At 43.1% G+C, this 22,275-nt stretch overlaps 2 protein-coding genes across 3 annotated transcripts in view; one reads left to right on the top strand and one right to left on the bottom strand.

Annotated features, from left to right (window-relative positions):
- LOC147024506 (mpv17-like protein 2) overlaps positions 1-590 on the bottom strand; it is a 47,045-nt gene extending 46,455 nt beyond the window's left edge. The window contains exon 1 of one of the 2 annotated variants that reach the window (XM_085884507.1): positions 354-590. The gene's annotated coding sequence lies outside the window, so the exon portion shown is untranslated. Of the gene's footprint in view, positions 1-54; positions 260-353 lie in introns of those variants that run through there. The other variant, XM_085884508.1, reaches the window with a different exon arrangement.
- A 611-nt stretch (positions 591-1,201) lies between these two features.
- On the top strand, positions 1,202-21,147 carry DPH2 (diphthamide biosynthesis 2). The gene is made up of 6 exons (XM_085884493.1): positions 1,202-1,465; positions 1,555-1,667; positions 3,606-3,826; positions 10,284-11,252; positions 17,949-18,131; positions 20,605-21,147. The coding sequence occupies exons 1-6, from the start codon at positions 1,319-1,321 to the stop codon at positions 20,736-20,738; spliced, it is 1,767 nt and encodes a 588-aa protein (XP_085740619.1). The 5' UTR covers positions 1,202-1,318; the 3' UTR covers positions 20,739-21,147.
- Positions 21,148-22,275: the final 1,128 nt, after the last annotated feature.

The following is a 22,275-nucleotide window of genomic DNA, read 5'->3' on the forward strand; positions in this document are numbered from 1 at the left end:
AGACCGCCATGTTGGGAAGCGATGCCGAGCATACCGTTCCGTTGCAATGCTTACTTGAGCGCTTTGATTCAGCGAGCCGCTTGGTAGGCGGATGGCAGAGGCCGCCCGCTTGATGAGAAATCAAAAAAGGACAAAATGATGAAGTAAAACGTGTTTAAGAGAGAAGCGTGTCACGTGTTGTTGCACGTCCAATCGGCTACCTCCAAATAGGAGAAAGAAAAATGGCGGATATCACCACAAAAATGGACGAGGTACCAAAATACTTTCTGAGATCCAAAAATATCATCGCTCGTCACGTACATTTCGAATTTCCTTCAAATAATAGTACGGGCCGCGATGACGTCACTCCTCACCGTCAAAACCAGCAAACGAACAACTCTCCGGCGAATATGTTAATACACCTCCCGTGATCCGAGCGAACAGTGAAGCCGAGCTTGTCAAGATGACCCACTGATCTTTATACTAAATCGATTGGCAGTCATTGCTGAGTGCTGAAGTCAATGCGCCACCGTCTTGAGACCTCCAAAGGAAGTGACTGCGAGCATTGTCACCCGATTTGCGTCATCGGCAGGCTTCTTCTTCATCAAAAAAATCATCAAACCGGAAGTAACGTTTTGGCCCAAGTCTTTCACGAACCAGTTCATCAGGCCTGACGTTTGACTCAGGTGATGGCAGGAATTTTGAAATTTATTCAGAGTGCCGGCGATAGCTCGCCCACTCTTCGTGCAAGATACCTTGGGATCTTTAATGTCCACCATCGAATGCCGGCAGACGGGACGCCCAGCTTAACGTCCTTCTGAGGGACGGCACGCACAATGATGAATCACCCTACCTGTGAAACACCGAGATGACAGTTTATAGCCGGGTCGGGATTCGAACCCAGCTTAGAGAGCGAGACCGTCTCATCACATTGGTTATTTCTGAGCTGTTCACACACTGTTTCGACTATGTCTTTGTTGTTATGTTAAAAACAACAACATAGAGTCTCGGCCATCCCACCAGTCCCCCTCCCCCCTCGAAGTTCGTGCACAAGATGTATATACATATATTCACTCAGCTCGGCTGTGCTCCTTCCCACTGGTTCAACTGTTAACTACTGTAAAGGAAAAGTTTAATCCATAATGTTTAACTACGGTACGTATGAAACGAGGATATCTGTAAATACAGTAACATATTAAAGTTGACGTGTGGTGTGGAAAATACAACAACCAATGCACAATTCCACGTGGTGGCGCGTGCCGCACACGCATGAAGGAAGCTCGAGACGGTGCCGGAGGTAACATAAACAGGGAAAGGCGATTTATTCGGTCAGTCAAGTATGGCAGTGGGCATGAGTAGCGGCGCCGAGGCGGCATTGAGACGCCAAGTGAACCAGCCCGATGCGAGTACAGCCTCCGCCTTGCTGCCCGAACGCTTCGAGATACAGCGAACCGCGGACTTCATACGGCGGCGCCGCTTGTGCAGGGTACGAACTTGTGGATCGCTTTCGCTCGTTGTTTCGACATTCCGCGCCTTCCACACGAACTGCCACCCTGATTCAAATCCCGCACACAGGTTGTGCTTCAGTTTCCTGACGAGCTGCTTCCGGATGCGGCACCTGTGGCTCGTCTGCTCCGGGAAGCTACTGGATTGCGGCCGTTTATCCTGGCAGACACTTCGTATGGCAGGTGAGTCATGAAGATATCCGTCGTTACGCCGCCGTCGCCATCGTTACCGCCGCCATCGTTACCCGTCGCCATCGTTACCCGTCGCCATTGTTACCGCCGCCATCGTTACCCGTCGCCATCGTTACCGCCGCCATCGTTACCCGCCGCCATCGTTACCCGCCGCCATCGTTACCCGTCGCCATCGTTACCGCCGCCATCGTTACCGCCGCCATCGTTACCGTCGCCATCGTTACCGTCGCCATCGTTACCGCCGCCATCGTTACCGCCGCCATCGTTACCGCCGCCATCGTTACCGCCGCCATCGTTACTGCCGCCGTCGCCATCGTTGCCGAATTCGTCGACACCTTTTCCGCGGTTGTCGGGGTCGTTGCCATCGTTACCAGGGTGGTTTCCATTGCAGTCATTACCGTCATCGCAGTTACCATCTTTACCCTCGGTGCTGCCTTCGCCATCGTTGCCGCTGTCGCTGTCATTGCCGTCGTTACCACTATCGTTACCAGGGTGGTTTCCGTCATTGCCGTTTCTATTGTAGTCGTTAACCGTTGCCGCAGTGACTGTCTTTACCCTCAATGCTGCCGTTGTTCCCTTTGCCGAAGGAGAGGGTATTGCATTTGGGTCCCTTTGTTTGTCTGCCTTGTCTGTCTGTTTGTCCGCACAGAAATTTCGTGTTTTTCTCCGCCGCCGCTTGCCTGTTTGAGACGAAATTTTCACCGTTGGTGCGACTACTCATGTAGAATGTTTTTATGATTATGACGTCATAGGTCACGTTGTGTGGCAGCCATGTTGGAAAAACGGAAAAACTTTGGACCTCTGTATCTCTGAAACTGCACCAAGGAAAAAAAAATTGAAACTTGGCTCATAGCAAGTACACCTCATGGGGTATGGGTGTGATTTTTTTTTATCATGACGTCATAATTGCATATGTAGAAGGCCACATCTGATTTGATGAAAATTTTTGAGGGTCATCTAGGGATAAAATGGTCTGCAGAAAAAAAAGTCGATGACGTCATTGCGCACATGATTTGGCAGCCATATATACATATATATATATATATATATATATATATATATATATATATTTTTTTTTTAAACCTTCAAAAATCTTCTCTAAAGTGGCGGAACAGATCGAGACGAAACTTTACACGTTTGACTGCCTGTCCATGATGAACAAAAGGTTCACACATATGTCATACAGGTCACATGGGTTGGCAGCCATATTGCATTTACCCCAAAACCTACATAAATAACCAATCAAAAGAAGTCCTGGCAAGGGTCTGCAATCTCTGATTGTTCCTTTTCTTGTATTACTTGTATTATACAATGTGGTTATATAGCCAAGATATATTCCAATTGCACTGGCCCAAAGGCTGACACCAGAGGCCTGAAGTTTGAGGTCTAAATGTACTGTTGCCTTCGCAAGGCCTGTGACGCCTATCGGCTTAAATCTTTTGATATTTGATCCTTTTTACAGTCGCTTTGGTTGTTTTACACTGGAGGGAAAACTGATAGGGAAGGTATGGCGATTGTGATTATGACAGTTCTGATGTTGTCTTTGGCTTTGCATGTCACCAAAATGGCAGCTGTATGATTTTTTTTTAGGTTACCATTGTGGGTGGAGTCAGGCCAGCTGTCCAACCAATGGGTGCAAAGAAGCATTACACATGGATGGACTGACATAATATAAACAAGCTTATTATTATATAGATGATGAAAAAATAATGAGTTTCCTTTCAAGGAACTTCAACACAGGAGGAGACTGACTTATACCCATCAACTTCTTTGCAATGGTTGCCAATGTATAGTTGTTTGTCTATGCTCTCTTCTCCCAGAATCAGAATGGATGCTCTAACCAATACGCCATCGGACTGATTAAATGATTATGAAAAAAAATTATGTGTATATCTGATGCTGGTCAATTCCCGCCTCATGACTACACAGTTGCTGTGTTGATGAAGTTTCTGCTGAGCATGCCAACGCAGATGGCCTTGTGCATTATGGGCATGCCTGTCTCAGTCCTACACGACGTCTGCCTGTTCTGTATGTATTTGCACGACGCAAGTTGGATGTGCAGCGCTGCGCGGATGCATTCCGCCACCTATATCCCCTGCGCAACACACGCGTGCTATTGCTCTGTGACTTGAAATATGCACATGCCATTGGTAAGTCCTTGCTCCTCACTCTTCTTTTTCTTAAAAATGTTTTTCCTATATCTCCTCTTGATAATTTGATCTCAACACATTGGTTATTTTGTGAGTTGTTTCCCCAGTTTGCTGTTATCACAGGGTTTGAACACATGCATGAAGATTCCTATAACTGCAGATTATCCCTTACACCCCCTAAAATTAACCTCACGTGGAGGTGCCGATTCTTCAAAACTCTCAATTTGCGTGGAATTATCTATACCATATGCATTCGTCAATCACTACAGCTTCTTCGTTGGAGCTTTATTTTACTGCAGTGATTATAATGAGATTCGAGGGCATACATCTAATCCACCATTGCTGGCCTTGTGTTTTGAACATTTTTTGAACACTCGATCTTGGTTGATTGAAGAGCGATGAGATGGAAGGTAAAGTGGAACAGCTGTTGTCAGCATCGTTGTTTGTAGGCAGAATTTGGCTGCCAGTTAGCATCAGTTTTTGCAAGCTCTTGGCTGCCTCTTGAATGAATTTTAACAAACAGGAGAAAAAAGGACCAAAATAGTGGCAACAAGCAGAAAGCCTGGCTTTTGGGTGTTTAACTCAGAGGGTGTTCCTGGAAGATTGCTTGTGACCTGTAGGAAATGGCGTTCGAGGAATAAGGGAGCAGAGGGAGCTAGACCCGGGAGACCTAAAAAAAAAAAAAACAGCCCACTGTTTGAGGCCACCAACCTGTCTGCTCTTTTGTTTGAAGTGTGCTGATGGCGTGTGTCATAGTGTTCTGTTAATGTGCATGTCATCGTTGTGGTCGTTGTCGACGTACCGATGCGTTAATTTTTAAGCGCCACTCAACCGGTGAAAAAAAAATCACGGGTTTCATGGATCTGGGATCCCCTGCAACTCACTTTTACAGTCGACCCCAGTTTAAGAGTGAATTTTTATAAGATAGGCCCAAAATGGTAACATTTGAACATTGATGTCTTCAGATATTTTTCAAATTTTTATCCGAGGTTGTGTGTGGGCTAAAACTCAAAGCCAAATTTTTGATGTGATTGACCCATTCCCTGCCGTTTGGGCTCAACCCAAAGTTTGGAGATTTTGACACCCTTGAAATTTTTTTCCATTTTCAAAGTGAATTATTTAGAATAACCATCAGTTGCCCAAGAAAATTCCTTTACAAACTTATTTTATGGTTTGGGTATGAAAATATTTTGAACAAAAATCTTTGGGATCTGGATGGTTATGGATAGTGGTGCCACCTATAATCCCTTTCGGCAAACATTCACTTCAGACTTTCTCTGGCCATATTTTTAATAACCATCAAGGTCCCATGGATTTTATTAGTGCATAAGATAGCACAAGTACTGTACTATCCTAGGAAAGTAAAACATTCATGGGATCTTGGTGGTTATGGCAGTAAAGGGGGTCTCAAGACCACTTCGGGCTCTATGAAGCCCTTTTTCGAGCCACACCTACTCCCATAACCATCCTGATATTTTGAAACTAATGTTATCAAATGAAAGTTCCATATCTATACTAACAAAATCAATAGTAAAATCCATGGGACCTTTTAAAAACAAAGAATAAAACAGGTCCAAAGTTGCCTTGTTTGACAGATAATGTACATATCGATGTACATATGATGTACAGGTATATGTACACGACATGTACATGGTCTGCCTCTGTCACCAATTTCCATCACTTGCTACAGAAGTTCACTATATTCCATAGCTGATTCAAAAGTAAAATACTTTCACTAAATGTCTTATCTGTTTTTGGGCCATCCATCCTAAAATCTGTTCGTTTACTTTAACCCCATGCTGTTTTGAATGTGGCCGAGATTGGTAGAAAAATGTTTTCTAGATGTGAATCTTTTATTTTCCTGAAAAGTTTTGAAGAAAATCCATGAAATATTTAGATACAATTTATGTAACTCTTGGGTAGGATGGTTTACAAGAAACACACAGTATTTTTAGGATGGTCCATGGGAATCTGTCCACATTTTTTTTCTATGCTAAACGTTTGATGTACATCTTGGCATCTTCATAATCTTTCTTTTGGAAGATCAGCTGACGTTGATTGTTGATAACCGTTGGTGGATGCATCTTGCACAGAACTGTTGAAATTGGGTGTTCTTCGATCTCTGGTGTACTGGGCCAAATGAAGAATTCCTTTCCACACAAATGAAGGAATGAAACTTTGACAGCCTCTCCATTCTCCAGAATTCAGTGATGCTATACTGGTCAGCGAGTGAGCTCTTCATGGCTGAAATGGGCCACAAATACCATGATTTCCGTTGTAGAAAATGCACGATCTATATGCCATGCCTGAGTCATGTCCCCTGAAACAAAAAGATGCATTTACTGTCGAGCAAAAATATGTGTTTGGAGAAGTAGACCTAAACTTTTATTGGTGCATGAATAGAATGATTTTTTTCTATAAGATTTTATTTAGCCTATGTTTTTTTCAGAATGGACTGAACATTAACAGCAGGAAGCAATGCTCAAATCACCCCATTTTTCTACTGGCTTTCATTCAACAAACCAAAATATAAATAAATCAACTAAACATGAACTAGACTCAGCCATGCTATCCCTGACACCGTGGCATTAGTATGACCTACATTCATAATGCCGAATGATAGAAATATGCTGATTTCAAAAAGGAACAGACAGTAAACACATGGTATCTTGGATTGAATTGATGCTGGATTTCAAAACTACTAATCCCAGATAACCTTTGACCTATCTATAAGCAGACAAATGTGGGAAATTGCAACTTACCAGGTATGATGTATAAGGATTGGGGGGATATAAATTCAGCTTTCTTTTTTTACATGTTCTTTCATCTTGCTAAGACAAAGAAAAGGAAATTACAAATGGCATGATGGGTAAAAAGTCATGTAAGGCGGCAAATACAAATGAAAGAAATCACCTTGCATCTCATAATTACATGGTTTCAAGATAAAGAATGTATACAAAAGACAAAATTTGCTTAAAACAGCATTTATTTCATAATACATAAATATTTTACAGTTTCAAATAGAATCAGCAATGGAATATAGTGGACTTCTGTAGCAAGTGATGGAAATTGGTGATAGAGGCAGACCATGTACATGTCGTGTATACCATGTCATGTACACAGTATACCTGTACATTATATGTACATCGCTATGTACATTATCTGTCAAACAAGGCAACTTTGGACCTGTTTTATTCTTTGTTTTTAAAAGGTCCCATGGATTTTACTATTGGTTTTGTTCGTATAGATATGGAACTTTCATTTGATAATATTAGTTTCAAAATAATAAGATGGTTATGGGAGTGGGTGTGGCTCGAAAAAGGGCTTCGTATAGCCCAAAGTGATCTTGAGACCCCCTTTACTGCCATAACCACCAAGGTCCCATGAATGTTTTGCTTTCAGAGGATAGTACAGCACTTGTACTATCCAATGCACTAATAAAATCCATAGGACCTTGATGGTTATTAAAAATATGGCCAGAGAAAGTCTGAAGTGAATGTTTGCCAAAAGGGGTTATAGGTGGCACCACTATCCATAACCATCCAGATCCCATAGATTTTTGTATAAAATATTTTAGTACCCAAACCATATAATAGATTTGTAAAAGATTTTCCTTGGGCAACTGATGGTTATTCTAAATAATTAACCTCTGCCATCGAAGATGGACAGAGGTTACTGTTTTCACCGCTGTCTGTTTGTTTGTTTGTTTGTTTGTTTGTGAACAGTATTACGGAAAAACTCCTGGACGGATTTTGACGAAACTTGGTGGGGGGATTAGGTATGGTCCAAGGATCATGCCATTAGATTTTGGACTTGGTCCAAAGACAAATATGGCCACTATGGTGGCCATTTTGAAAAAATATTTGAATTTTTGCTTTTGCATTTCTACATGTTTTAAGTGATTTCCAACCCCCCAAAAAAAATTTGTTAGAGAAAAAAAAAAAATCTTGCAACTTTTTTTCAAAAAAATTTCGATTTTATTTGAAAAATATTTGAATTTTTTTTTTTTGCATTTCTACATGTTTTAAGTGATTTCCAACTCCCCCCAAAAATTGTTAGAGAACAAAAAAAATTTGCACCTTTTTTTTCAAAAAAAGTTCGATTTTATTTTTTTGGCATTTCTACATGCGCGTCGATCGAGTTTAGTTTATTCAATCGTGGTTCAGTAGAGTCTGATCCGTTTTGACCTACAATGAATAGGATATCAGGTTCACTTAAGTGACCCAGCAGTATTGGCGGCAGAGGTTTTGCACCCTACCAAGTGCTCCCCTCAAGTTCACTTTGAAAATGGAAAAAAATTTCAAGGGAATCAAAATCTCCAAACTTTGGGTGTGGCCCAAACGGCGGGGAATGGGTCAATCACATCAAAAATTTGGCTTTCTGAGTTTTAGACCATACACAACCTAGGATAAAAATTTGAAAAATATCTGAAGACATCAATGTTCATGGGTGGCCCTCTCTTATAAAAATTCACTCTTAATTTAAACCTCCTGTTTCCATGCAATGCTCATTTTCAAATTATGTGGGCATTTCTTTCCCAGCAAGACTTGTGGGAAAAATGAGCTGGACTACTGCTTTCTCCTTGAGAATCCCAACAATATTTTTGAGCTCTTTTTTTTTTTTAATAAAAAAGCTACACAGGAATATGAGAGAATAGAGAAACCAGAAGAGATTGCTCTCTTGCTACTTGATTGGTCAGTGTTGTGATGTAGATTTACTTTCATCCATCCTGCTTTGGGCTACTCTCACATGGGGTCCAAAACTAATTGAATCCAGACAATGCGGGTTGGTGGATAAATTTGCATGAAAACGCAGTGTGAGCGACACCTATTTTCATCTCTGGCTGAGTGATGCATGGGAATGAGGTACAAGTGAATTAATCACCGAGCTGGCTGAAAGTACCACCCACTTGCTTAATATCTCAATATCGCTGTGGAATGAAAGGCTCAGTGCTTGGTGGAAGCTTTGTTCTCATCACATGACTTGACATAGTCCTGAGAAAGATGTGCTCAGTGCTTGCTCCTTATGTGAGTTCACAGAGTTCCATGTTTATTGTTGAGAAGATAACATAGACATGAGCCCACTTGGGGACTTTCTTGAGTTGATCGAACATACATACCTTCAGGGAAAATGTTATTTTTAGGAAGTACTGTTTACTAGGACTGTGTGATATCTTGATATTATCGACGCGATAAGATATTTAAAAAAATATCGTCACCCAGGTCCTTCCTAAACTACATTTTTCAAATTGTTGATATATTGGCAACATTCGATAATGGAAAAAGTGTGGTTTCGTAAACTGAAGATTTTGAGCGGTATTTCCATTGTTTTAATAAGAATATTGACATTAAGTACTCATTTTATCATAAGACGATAATCCCATTAAAAAAAATCAAGATATATGCAACATCATTCTCTCGCCTTTCATGTGATCGTTGAGAAAACTTCATCCCATCTCAGATGCCAGTTCTCCTGCCTCATCGTCAATGTTTTCCATTGATGCTCCTGAGCCCGAGCCAAAGAAGGAGGGGACCTGTTTGCACCGGTAAAACCACCACATCTGAATTCCAACTCAGACCCTGTGCAGGAGAGCTTTTATCATGGTGGCAAAGTGCGCATACAAAAATGTGCTGCCCCCAGGGCCATCAGAGCACCAAACACCATAGGCAAACACAACACTCATCTTCCTCCTCTCCCCCACCCCCAACCATTGTGGTCGATGCGCACTTCATACCCCCATCCGCCCATCGTAAACAAAGAAAAAACTTTCAAGAAATATACGTATACGGGGGCAGGTTGAGTGCTGGACGTCTGAATGGCGTGCATGTTCAGAGAGCTCTGACCAAGCATTCGAGGTCAGGACATCCTAGCGAAAAGAGTGTGATGGATGGAGAAATACAGTTACTTTGACATGCAGCATCGATGAAGTCCAATCTCGGGTCACATGGGCTTCTTTGCCACTGCGAAAGTGCAATTAATGTTCAAAAATACCCATTGCAATGTTTTGTTTGTATGGTAATGAGACAAACTCTGCTTTCAATGAGAGAATGCAAAAGTATTAACATCAGTCAGGACAGTTAACATGGCGATAAACAACTATATCTTCGAGCTATTGCACAGTGGGTCATCATTGGGGTTACATAAATATTGATAGTGTGTATCCCCTAAGCGCCAGCTTTCACTGCTGGGTGGTCGCACACATTACTGTAAGTGATTGAGCAATGTCGATAATATCGCTCGATTGTCAATATTTGGAGGGACGATAATTGACGAGCAAAAAATATATATATCGCCAAGCCCTATTGTGTACTCCTGTTTTTCGTCGTCATTTACTTGATTACTGTGACTAGAGTTGCTGGTTCCATGTTCTGTTCCAGCCATCAAAGTATAGTTGAGAACTTTTATCTTAAAATGTCACTTCAATTTCTATTCACATAATATCTGTCCAATTTTATAGGAACTCTGGCAGACATCTTGCAGACGGAATACCCTGGCCTCCGTAAAGCAACCATTGTGGATGAAATGGGTACAGCAGACACAGAATCTGAGCGATCCAGCAGCCAGTGTTGTATTCAAAGAGCTGAAGAAAAGAAGGGTAATTGTCATCATGAGGGAATAGCTACGGAAAGAATACGAGGAGGACGAGGAGAAAATGCTGCATGTGAAAATGTACGAGTTTGTAAACAGGAGTCCTTGAAAAAAAGTGTCGTGGAAGGAAATTTAGAGGTCCAGGAAAAAGACGGTTTGGAAGGTGAGGAGAAGGAAACGTCAAATTTGGCATGTATGGAATTTGATGAAAAACAGAAAGAAAAGGTAAAAGCAGTGAAGCATGTCGAACATGTTAATAATAATACTGCAGTCACCTGGTGTGGCCGACAGTTTATCTTAGAATCAGGGTGCTCCCTCTCTGACTATTCTGTGTTTTATGTTGGACCTGCTAGTCTTGCTCTCACCAATGTCATGGTCTCTTGGCACGGTTGTTCATTCGCAACCTTTGACCCGGAGAGACCTGGAAATGATGGGGGTGTGGGCGGCCGGCATGAAGATGGTGTGGAGAGAGCGTGTATCCTCCGCCGTCGTCGCTACCTTGTGGAGCGTGTGCGTGATGCTCACACCGTGGGCATCATCCTTGGCACGCTCGGTATGGTTGGATACCGAGACGCAGTGGCACGCATGCGTGAGGTAGCAGAGCATGCTGGGAAGCGACACTACACGTTTGCTGTCGGAAAGCTGAACCCTGCCAAGCTGGCAAATTTCCCGGAGATTGATGTATTTGTGCTCGTGGCCTGTCCCGAAAGCTCACTAATTTTGCAATTGTCAGAGTTCTACCGTCCTATAGTGACCCCGTATGAGATGGAGGTGGCCTGCAATCCAGCACGCTGTTGGCTTGGAGATCTAGTCACTGACTTCAGGGAGCTTCTACCAGGTAATAAGACTTCATAGTTTTGATAAAAATGATTTAAGTTGCAGGCATAAAAAATTTTGTTGAATTATTTTTCTTTCTTTTTTTTTTGCAAGTTACAGGGTGTTTCAAAAAGAGTGAAGCAACTTTAAATGGTTATTTACAAAGAAACAGATACCTCAGGAATGTGAATCAAACATTTCTTGAAAGCTTATGACATGGTATTTTATATCACTGATTGCTATTGCAGTAACTCACTGCTAGAGTTCGAGAGAGCCCAAGGCGTGAAATTGTCATTTACACAAAATCCTTGTTATTGACGTTCTCGATGTGTGCCCCTTCATAGTTCAGACAGGCATTGATCCTGACTCCAAAGTTCTGTCCAACTTTCCTGTAGGTCTCATGTGGCACTGCCTGGAGGTAGTCTGACACCTGCTGCTTCAGATCATCCAGTGTGGCAGGGCGGTTGGCATAGACAGAGCCCTTGGCAGTCCCCCCAGAACCAGTAGTCTAGAGGGTTCAAGTCTGGGATATGGGGTGCCCACTCATGAGCGGTACCCAGGGCAACGAGGAGATTTCTGAAGAGCTGTCGCAGAAAAGTCCTGGTGTCACCAGCTGGATGCAGGGGTGCACCATCCTGCATAAACCAGGTCATGCTGAGCTGGTTTGGGGTGACCTTTTGGGCTAGATCATTTTGGAACTTCTGGAGCACAGCCCGGTAGTGCTCACTGTTGATCGTCACCATCCTGCTGTTGTCATTCTCAAACCAGTAAGGCCCTCGTGTTCCCCATCTGGCATTGAAGGAGCAGAAGCATGTGACTTTAGGCCCTTTCAGGTACCTCTCAATGACCTCCTCAGGTGGTTCTGCCCCCCCTTCCCCCAGAAAATGTTGTTGTGGTTGTTGATGGCAACGTTCAAGTGGAAATGATGTCCATCACTGAACCAGATCAGGTTGATCCAGTTTGGGTACCGCTCCATCCTGTCACTGAGCCAATTGTACATATCAAGTCTCCTTCTCATGTCATCTTGACTCAGTCTATGCCTAATGGAGATGATGTATTGGAAAAGCTTCAGTTCCTTAGTGAGGATACACCAGTCTGATGTTGGTTTGATGCCGAGCTCCTGGGAGTGCCGGTGGTGGGACTTCTTGGATCTGTCCGCTACAGAATCCCGCATGGCGTCGATTTTGGCTTGGCTATTGGTTACTGATGCTGGCCTGCCACTGTTGTCCTTGCTCTGGTTGTGCACTGTACCCTTGTGCTCAAAATGTTTTACAATACATTGAATGGCACAATTTGTGGGTCCATCACGTATTCTGAGGTCGTATTCCCGGCAGAACCTCCGGCGGGTGTCAACATATGATTTAGTCTCTTACCACAGGGCCACCACTTTTGTCTTCTGCTTCACTATCAATGGCATAGTTGATCTACGGAGCTAGAAATCCCAGGGAACAAATAACACGATAACACCGCCAAACCCTGAAAAGGAAAACGGTGTTGGTTAAAAAAACAAAGAAATGGCAGGAAGTTAAAGTTGTATCGATCTTTTTGAAACACCTCCTATGTTAATTGCAATTTCTTATTTTTGAGGAAATATTTGACATTTCTGATGAGGTCATAAGCTATAACCTTTTGCACTTTTTTGTCTACAAAATCAAGGCTCATGGAAGAGCTAGAACACAGAATGGATTGGGAGACCAGCACACAGAACTGTTTTGAAGACCTGGAGGTCAAAATGAGATTGAAGAGAATGTGGAAGTTGATTCCACAGGAGAGGACAAAAAAAGGAATTAAATAGAAGGGCACTTGGTGGAGCGCATACCTCTGCCACATAATGCCTGATCCACGAGAACATCGGGCCCAATACATTTTTGAAATATCATGTTATACAGCACTATTGTTGTGGTGCCGGGTTCCGTGGCGAGGTACGACCGCGAGACGGAACAATTGGGCCATCTCCCACCGAACACCCGGAATTAAAAGGTCGTCACCCCAGATAACTCCGGAGTCGATGGGTCACTTAAAGGACCGTGGTCGCCAATATTTCGACGGTGTGAGGTAGGGTCCACTTGTCTATTCCAATTTTCCTAAGTACTCACGCCGTCTAGCTACCGGGGAAGCCACACCCTCGGCCGACTCTGTCCGAACCGAGTCGCATAAACCGACTCGGGTCCGGCGTAACCGAGTGGGAGTTACCAGAGCCGCGCCGGTCCCAAACGAACAATTTACGGCACAAATGGCCTTACTACTTCTCAAGCCCGCACCATGCTGGGTCAATGGCAGAAACGACTGGCAACGAACTGGAACATTTAACTGATATTTATGTACAATAGGGAGGGAGACACAGAGCAGAATTATCCGAATAAAATAAATGCAATTTACAACTAGAGGGGGAGCACTCGGTGGAGTGCAAAACCTCCGCCGCCAATACTGCTGGGTCACTTAAGTTAACCTGATATCCTATTCATTGTAGGTCAAAACGGATCAGACTCTACTGAACCACGATTGAATAAACTAAACTAGATCGACGCTCATGTAGAAATACCCCCAAAAAAAATCAATTTTTTTGAAAGAAAAGTTGCAAAATTTTTTTTTTTCTCTAACAAATTTTTTTTGGGGGGGAGGGGGGGTTGGAAATCACTCAAAACATGTAGAAATGCAAAAAAAAAAATTCAAATATTTTTCAAATAAAATCGAAAAAATTTTTGAAAAAAGTTGCAAGATTTTTTTTTTTTCTCTAACAAATTTATTTATTTTTGGTTGTAAATCACTTAAAACATGTAGAAATGCAAAAACAAAAATTCAAATATTTTTTTCAAAATGGCCGCCATAGCGGCCATATTGGACTTTGGACCAAGTCCAAAATCTAATGGCATGATACTGGGACCATACCTAATCCCCCCACCAAGTTTCGTCGAAATCCGTCCAGGAGTTTTTCCGTAATACTGTTCACAAACAAACAAACGGGTGAAAACAGTTACCTCCGTCCATCTTCGATGGCGGAGGTTAATGAACACAGGTACTTAACAGTCTCTACTTACAGGATGGGCGCCGCGCGCGCGCGCGCACACACACACACACAAACACACACACAATGGGGCTGGTTGGCCCTTATTTGACCCTTCAGTTTGGGAGGGAAGGTGAGCTGAGGGTAAGAGTTCGGTTGGGCACCTTTCCGCCTCGTGCGGTCTGGTCGAGACGAGCTGCTTCGGGGGGGGGGACTCAAACCCACATCTTCGTCGCCGCACCAAGCACCAGGGACTCGGAATGACGCAATGGACACCAGCCAGCACAAGAACGGATGAGACGAGACGAGAATGCCAGCAGGCAAAGCGAGATGATCCCAGCAGGCAAAACGAGGGCAAACAAGGCGACGAGGCTTCTTCCTTTTTTGCCAGCCGGATCGCCTCCACTATTATTCATTCCTCATGTGAGATGGGAGGGGTCCGTCCTGAGGTAATAATTGCCCCGATTGGACAGGGTTTTGTGAGGTGATGTGCTGGCCATCCGTGATTGGACAGGGGGGAATCCCCTTCTTTCCTCGGCGGAGTCGGAGCTCTGAGGTGAGGACACCTCTGCTCACGTCCATGGTGGAACGCACGTGGGCAATGGCATCGATGGTGCGGAGAAGTGAAGGGAATTGATGTATAAAACTAACTAGAAAATAACTTGCAGCACACATACACTTAATCACACATTAAACATAGGGATGGGGCCCAAACTCCAAACACTTACTTATCGAAATAACTAAACTGTGGGGACTGCTGACTGTCTGTGTGCAAGAGGCTTCCAAATCCGTAACACTATATCGTCTTTGGCCCTATCTCTCAATGGTGAAGAATCACTTAAAAAAATTAAATAATCCTAGTTTTCGGATCTTCACCAAAATTGAATTAATTCATCCGTACGACACACCCAACCTGTCCACCAAGTTTCATCCGAATCCGTCCATAACTTTTTGAGATATCCTCTACACAAACAGACAAACAAACAGACAAGTCGGTAGGCGGCGATGGGTCGCCGAGCATGGAAACTATAAGTTATAGAACAAAATGGATGTCATATAGCGGATAGGGAATCACCTTAAGATTATGCATATCAAATCTCATCCAGTTCCATCTACTGATAACTACTCGGTATCCATTTGAATGAAAAGTACCGAAAATGCGGTTTGAAATCCGAAATCCCCAAAGTTTGAGGGGGTGCTGTGGGTGAACAAAGATCTAAATCGAAAATCCGGCTCGATCGTTTGTGCACAATGTATTCCAGACGATTAGTGTGAATTTTCATGACCATCCGACCATAACCCGAGGAGGAGTAGCATTTGGCGCGAAGGCACCTCCAGCTCTCGCATATTATCTATTTTTGCACTAATTGACCTTTGACCCCTGATCTAAGCGAAATCGGTCAATATGTCCTGAGGAAAAGTTGTAGTACTCATTGAGTACCGTGAACCTGCAAAGTTTCATTCGTATTGATGTACTCACCTGGTCGCTAGGGGGCCTTCAATTTCTGCCAATTTTCGCACATACCCTAATTGTAGGGGGCGCTGCGGGTAGTGTATTCCATATATCACAAAAACCGGAATATATTTGATAGAGCATCACCTGTAGATCATTCGTGCCAAATTTCATAACCCCACGTGGGATAATGGCTTTCAGAATTGATTTTGCGTGAACGGTACCGATTTTTGAAGGTTTTTCGGCTGTTGCTAGGGAACCAAAGCATCCCTAGCAACCATCACAATTTCCATAGCACTAGGTCATAAGATGTACCTACCAACCGAGTTTGGTCAAAATCCGCCCACGTTTACTACCAATTATGTTGATGACAAACGAACAAACATCCAAACAGACAGACAAAATTACTGACAATAAGGGTCACCTATTTCGGCGACCCAACAGACAAACAGACAGAAAACGTAACCTCCTTTACCTTCGGTGGCAGAGGTAATGAGTGGAGGTGAACAGTGATTCTAGATTTTGGGCGTTTCACTAGAAGGGGGTTGATTGTGTATCACATACACCCTGCAGAAACTTGGGGGGAGGGGGGACAAAGCACGCAAAGAGCAGAGGATGCATGACCAGAAAGAAGGCGATGGAACACTGAGAGACCACCGACCTGTCTGCAAATGGCAAAGTGATGGTCCATAGACTCATTTCTTTAATGTTGAAAGCTCCAGTCATGGACTGTATAGTGCTTATTGAGGCCAGGCCTTAAATAAAATAACTGCATAGATAGAAAAGTGAAGAAAGAGAATAGTTGAAGAGTTTTTGAGGATGAAAAAAAAATCTGCTTTTAAAAAAAAAGGAAAGTTATAAGTGTTTGGAAAGACGTGAGACGGTAAAGAGTTCCAGAGTTTGCAATGAATAGCGGTGGGTTAATATTCTTCTTTAACTGCCACAATTATTCCCACATACTTGTCGGATTGGCCGGGGGAAGCTTTCGTCTGAGTCTTTCACGAATCGACCGGCCGAGCCTCACATTATACTAAGGTTAGAACAGGATTTTGGAATTTGTTCAGTGTGCTGACAATAATTTGCTTACTCTTTGCCAAAGACAGATGTTGAGCATCCACCAACTTATGCCGGCAGACGGGGCGCCCAGTTTAACGTCCATCCGAGAGACGGCACGCAAATTGATAAATTACCCTGCCTGTGAAACACCGTGATGACAGCTTATAGTTGTGTCGGGATTCGAACCCAGGCTCAACAGCTTGGAGGTGAGTGCGTTACGAATGGGGTGATGTGTCAAATAAAGGTCACAATTGGGCCGTAAGTGTGTCGGTTGCAATATCGCACGTCACACCTGAAGCCATGGCCGGGACAAATGACATATGAGGCCCCAAAATATGTTATAAACGATCCATGTACAGTCCACAAAACCGAATGGCTAGAAAAATCGGACAGACAATGGGATACATCATTCATGGGTAAACACTCATTTGAGCACCTTATCTCGAGGCCTAGCAAGTTGAGATGGTTCTGATCCGTTAGCCTTTGTGGAGCACGGTAAGTATAGAATGTCTCAAGGACGTCGGGGTTCTTCCAAATTTGTTTAAGTTTAGTGTTAAAGAACAGTAGCGACTGTTTAAATATGTAATCATCCATGTGAAACAAATAATATAACAGTTTGTGGTTATAATAATTTCTACTTCCGGTAGATGTGCGGTGTGCTCCACGAAACACCATGCTGAGCTATTTATACACAGTAACAAGGAGTTTGTCCAAGGCAGAAATCCCGCTTGGGGAGATGAGGGGTCAACTCAAGTCACCACAACCACCATTGTGTGACCTTTCATCCTCCTGGCAAGTTTGGTTGGCATTGGATAAGTAACAACCGAATGTATCTTTGTAAGACGGACAAACAAACAGACACCAAATGCCGTATTTTAGTATGATTCACTGTTGTGCAAATCAGAGGCCCATGTTGGGGAAAAACACACCCAGGACAGCAAATTGGGCCACCTGAGCATTATGTATTGAAAAAGGAGTTTTAGTGATGGGGGAGGGAGAGAGAGGGGGGTGGTGGTGGGGGTGGGTGTGAATGAAATAAAAGGAGTAGGAGATATTGTAATTGCATGTTTGACTGTAAATAAAAATTTGGTGTGTGTGTGTGTGTGTGTATGTGTGTGTGTGTGTGTGTGTGTGTGTGTGTGTGTGTGTGTGTGTGTGTGTGTGTGTGTGTGTGTGTGTGTGTGTGTGTGTGTGTGTGTGCGCAGGTGGTACAAAGTTTGTACCATTAGCAGAACGAGATTCAGAAGAACTCCAAGAAGCTGATGTTTCGCTGTTGAGTGGGGGTGTACGTGCACCCCCACCACAACCTTTTGTTACTACCACCTCAACAGCCTTAGCCACCAGGAATCAGAACCTTCAGGTGGCACTTGCCGGTGATCACTCAGCAGGTGTGTAATGCTCAATTTGCGTCTACGAGTCATTGTTTTAACCTTAAACAATTTAGGTGAGTTTAAACCCTGTCCATGGTGGATCGAGCTTTCTTCCTTTTGTTTTATACAATACACTTTTAGTTCAATGCAATACAGCTTGCATACATTGGCAAACGTCACAAAGACATCTCTGCCTCCTGAACTCCCACATAGGCTTCTCACCCTGTACCTTTACCCACTAGCCAATGGTGGTTGCCCATTCATCAAACACACCTATGCCTTGTTGCGAAACAGGACACGTCCAATGGTTTATTTATTTATTTCCCCTTCACACAATATGTGTATATGAAATTCTGGGTGTGGAACAAACTGGTAAATTTTGTCTGACATAACATGCATACGTTACATTCACCACATTATGTAAAAGTTGGATCATGTGTGTCTACTTTTAGAGGTGAGTAAAATTCCCCAAGTGTTTCGCAGCTGCCATAGAGCTAGATGGGCCACAGATGGGTGAGAGACACTACAAAGAGCCTCAGAGATCACGAACAGACATGAAGTGAAGCGGCACACAAAGATGAGTGGGTAGTGGAACTGGGGAGGGGATGGGGGTGGTGGCGACGAGTGGTTAAAGTTAGCAAGCATTGTGCTTGGTGAGTGTTGAGGGTTATGAGCAAGCAGAGGGAGACAGAGTTTAAACTCAATGGGATATTTTGTGGAATATCTGATTGCCAATGTTAGATATGGTATAACTGTTGTATGATTGAGAGCAGTGATGTGTAACGAGGGTTAAGTAAAGATGAAAGGCGATTAATGAACCATCAAAGAATGTGCAGTAGGTCAGTCAGTCACAAGCTGCAGATCCAAATGAGGCCCACAAGAGCACACAGCCCAGACATGGACACGCAAAGGCACGCAACGAGACGTGCAAATACATTACATCAACAAATTGACTAAAACTGTTAAACAAAATCCTGGAACAGGTATCCTCAACTTTTAAAGACAACTTGTCAGAGCACGTAAGAGTGCTTCTGGTCGTGAAAGAACCTGGAACCTGGAACCAGACCAACCAACTTCCTTCACCCTACACAGTGGCATAACAGTTTTGAGTATGTACTCTGGGCCTGGGAGGTCAGTGGTTCGATTCCGACCACAGCTGAGTCACACAAAAGACTTCAAATATGGTGCTTGCTACTTCCTTGCTTGACGCTCAGTATTTAAAAAGGATAGAGCATGGATCCCAGGGGTTGGTATCCATGGGGAGGAGGAAATTTCAACTTGAGAGTGTGGAGAGAAAGGCGATGCTGTCGTAAAAAAGAGAGTATGTCACTGGAACCCGGAGTGTTATAGGAACTGCCCAGGCAAAAATTCCTTTCCTGTAGTAATTCTATGCAGACAACTGCAGTTGGACCTGTTACCAACTCTAGTATATGAGAGTGCAACTCTCATTCAGTTTCGTTCTAACTGTCGCGTATTTGCCTGGATGAGGTCACTTCCCCAAAGCTCGCTGGCTTTGGCTGAAATCAAGTCCAATATTGTCTCTTGTATTGGTGCATCTCTGATTTGTGTATTCAGCTCCACTGCAAGCTTTCGATCCTGTAAACAAATAATATATATATATTTTTTTGAAGGATTTTTGTGCAATGAATTGCATGTTTGACTAAATAGGTAAGTTCAGGGAAGGACTGTTCATGGAGACTGTTCAGTGTGTCCTCGGGAAGCAAGTTTTAATGTGTTTGGCATAAGATCTGTCACATTTGTCATTCACACATTGAAACCCCAGCGGTGGTGTTCCTTTGGACGATCTGCGACCTCTCTGAAGGATTAGTTTGTGTACAGTTTTTCTTGCAAAGTTACCAGGTGAAGCGTGCGAGATACCTTTGTGTAATAGTACAGCGATGTTCACGCAGGTGCTTCCCACATTGTTTTCCACATGGTCTCTTCCACTGATAGCAATCTGGAAAATGTCTCCTTCAAGAAAAGCCTGGCGTAACCCAGCCACGTTTGTTTGAATCACAAAAATGTTTTCCACATATAAACTCCTGCTTTCAAAAAGCAGCGATGTAAAGTGATCTAGTGGTGACGCCATTCCCTTTTTAACACCGAGACACCTCTACGGCCGTTTCTATATCAGAAAGTGCAACCTATGACCTCGTGTGCTATCGTGTTTTTCATACCATAAACTGTGTGCCATCGTGACCTTGCTTTAACCCTTGTGGGGGGAATCTTGTTTGCACTTGTGTTAGTCGGAGGTTCGATGGTTTGGTGATGGCAGCGAATGGTGGAGTCTCTGTGAAGCTAATAAGAAAGCTTGCGTTTAAATGTGAATTTCACCCACTGAACTCGATCAGAAAGTTGTGTTAAGTTCGTGTTGGGAAATAGTTTGATTGGGCAAGGCCTCTGATGAAACAAATTCTCTTTTCTTGTGCATTTAATCAAATTACTTGCATTTGTTTCTCTTTCCCTTATGACCCACCTCCACCCCTCTTAGCCTCATTCCTTGTCACTCGAAGCTGGCGCGGCTTGGAGCAGAAGGTTGGAGAGACTCCGTTGGGAAGTGTGAAGGAGGGACGACGAGGTATTGCAATTGGGTATGAAGGCGAAGGAGTTGAGCACTTAGGGTGAAGCACAAGATCAAAACTGACTGAGTGCGGTTGAAGTTATGAGGGTTTCGGTCGTGAGTAAACCTTGAAATGATTTTGTGTGCAAGAGATGAAAGAGAATGTTTTACCTTTCTTGAAATGGGAAAACTCTTGATCCTGCCGAACTTCCATTTAAAAATCCCAAACGTGCCAGCTTTAGCTATGTCATATTGAACGTTGCGCACCACAAAGGGAAATGACACCACGATATGGCCCCGAATGCACTTGACTCGCTCACATGGAAAGGCACGATGCCTCTCAGCGACTGTAAATCGTCAGGAAACCCTTCGAGATGATTGAAATTTGTTTTCAGTTTGCAAGTGCTCTTTTCAAACTGTACATGAAGTTGTTTACAAATGCTATGAGAATAAAATATTATTTTTGTTTGTCAACACTACTTTCCTGTACTGCTTTCAAAATACACAGTGACTTGTGCAGTTCTGAAAATGACCTGTTCTTGAGAAAGGTTGTGGGTGGGAAGAGATGTGGTTCAACTGACATGCTGCCCATGAGAATGTTGTTATTTCCAAAGGAAGGATCGAATTGTCAACTGAACCAAAGCCATAATAGTATGCGATATTTTTCTGTTCTTATCCTGTTTTCTGTTCTTATCTTGGAATGACCTGGTGGTATTTGAATTGAGGTTGTGTTGCAGTCTATTTCATTTAGATTTTTTTTTTATCCCCACGCTTTTTGAAAAAATGGACCACCTGTCCAGAGGCTCACCTGGATCAGCAGCAACAGTCACTCAAACCCCCTGCAGACCCCAATAGAAACTGATATATATATATATATATATATATATATATATATATATATATATATATATATATATATATATATATATATATATTTAATGCCATGAACAAACTTTGGTACATCATGGGTGATGAATGTTGTGGTCAAGTTTCATCGAAATTGTGTGTGACATTTTGGAGGAGACAGAAAATACCTATTTTGGGGGGGGGTGGGGAGGGGGTCAAAAAACCCCCATAGACCCCCTTAATGAGTGCAGATTTTGATGCAGTCAATACATCTTCGTTTGGCATTAGCTATGAAGTTTGTGACCAAGTTTTATCAAAACCGTTTATTTGGTTCAAGCGATAATGACTGAAGTGTTTACGGACTGACTGACTGACTTACTCACTTGCAGGCACTGCTCGATCGCGTAAGATCACCTGACTAAAGTCCAGGTGAGCTAAAAAAAACGGGTGGATATTGTAATTGGCTTTGATATTAACAAAACTTGGTCGTTATGATCACCATATCAAGGTGCAAGAGGCAGTATCATTTTTGGCTCCACCTTGCTGGGCCTGGTCAAAAGGTTGCGTATCAAAAAATGTAACTACGGGCACATTTTAAAATCAAACTTTGTATATGAAATCAACTGGTTTTTTTTGCATTTGACCACCGGATCATTACCCATGGGGTGGTGACTTATAATCACAGGGGTTAAAATGAGGAAAAAAAAAAGTTGAACTCAAAATTTGATATTGGGTCATTCCTGGTGGAGCTTTTTA

The sequence above is a fragment of the Eptatretus burgeri genome, chromosome 6, assembly GCF_056783735.1.
Source record: "Eptatretus burgeri isolate ZD-2024b chromosome 6, Ebu_testis_v1, whole genome shotgun sequence".
NCBI lineage: Eukaryota > Metazoa > Chordata > Myxini > Myxiniformes > Myxinidae > Eptatretus > Eptatretus burgeri.

Bases quoted from the DNA above. Each gene is read 5' to 3' on its own strand.
- DPH2 (XM_085884493.1), top strand. From the start codon at position 1,319: ATGGCAGTGGGCATGAGTAGCGGCGCCGAGGCGGCATTGAGACGCCAA. The intron at 11,253-17,948 runs GTAATAAGACTT...GTGTGTGCGCAG, and splicing joins CTTCAGGGAGCTTCTACCAG to GTGGTACAAAGTTTGTACCA. The intron at 18,132-20,604 runs GTGTGTAATGCT...CACCCCTCTTAG, and splicing joins TGCCGGTGATCACTCAGCAG to CCTCATTCCTTGTCACTCGA.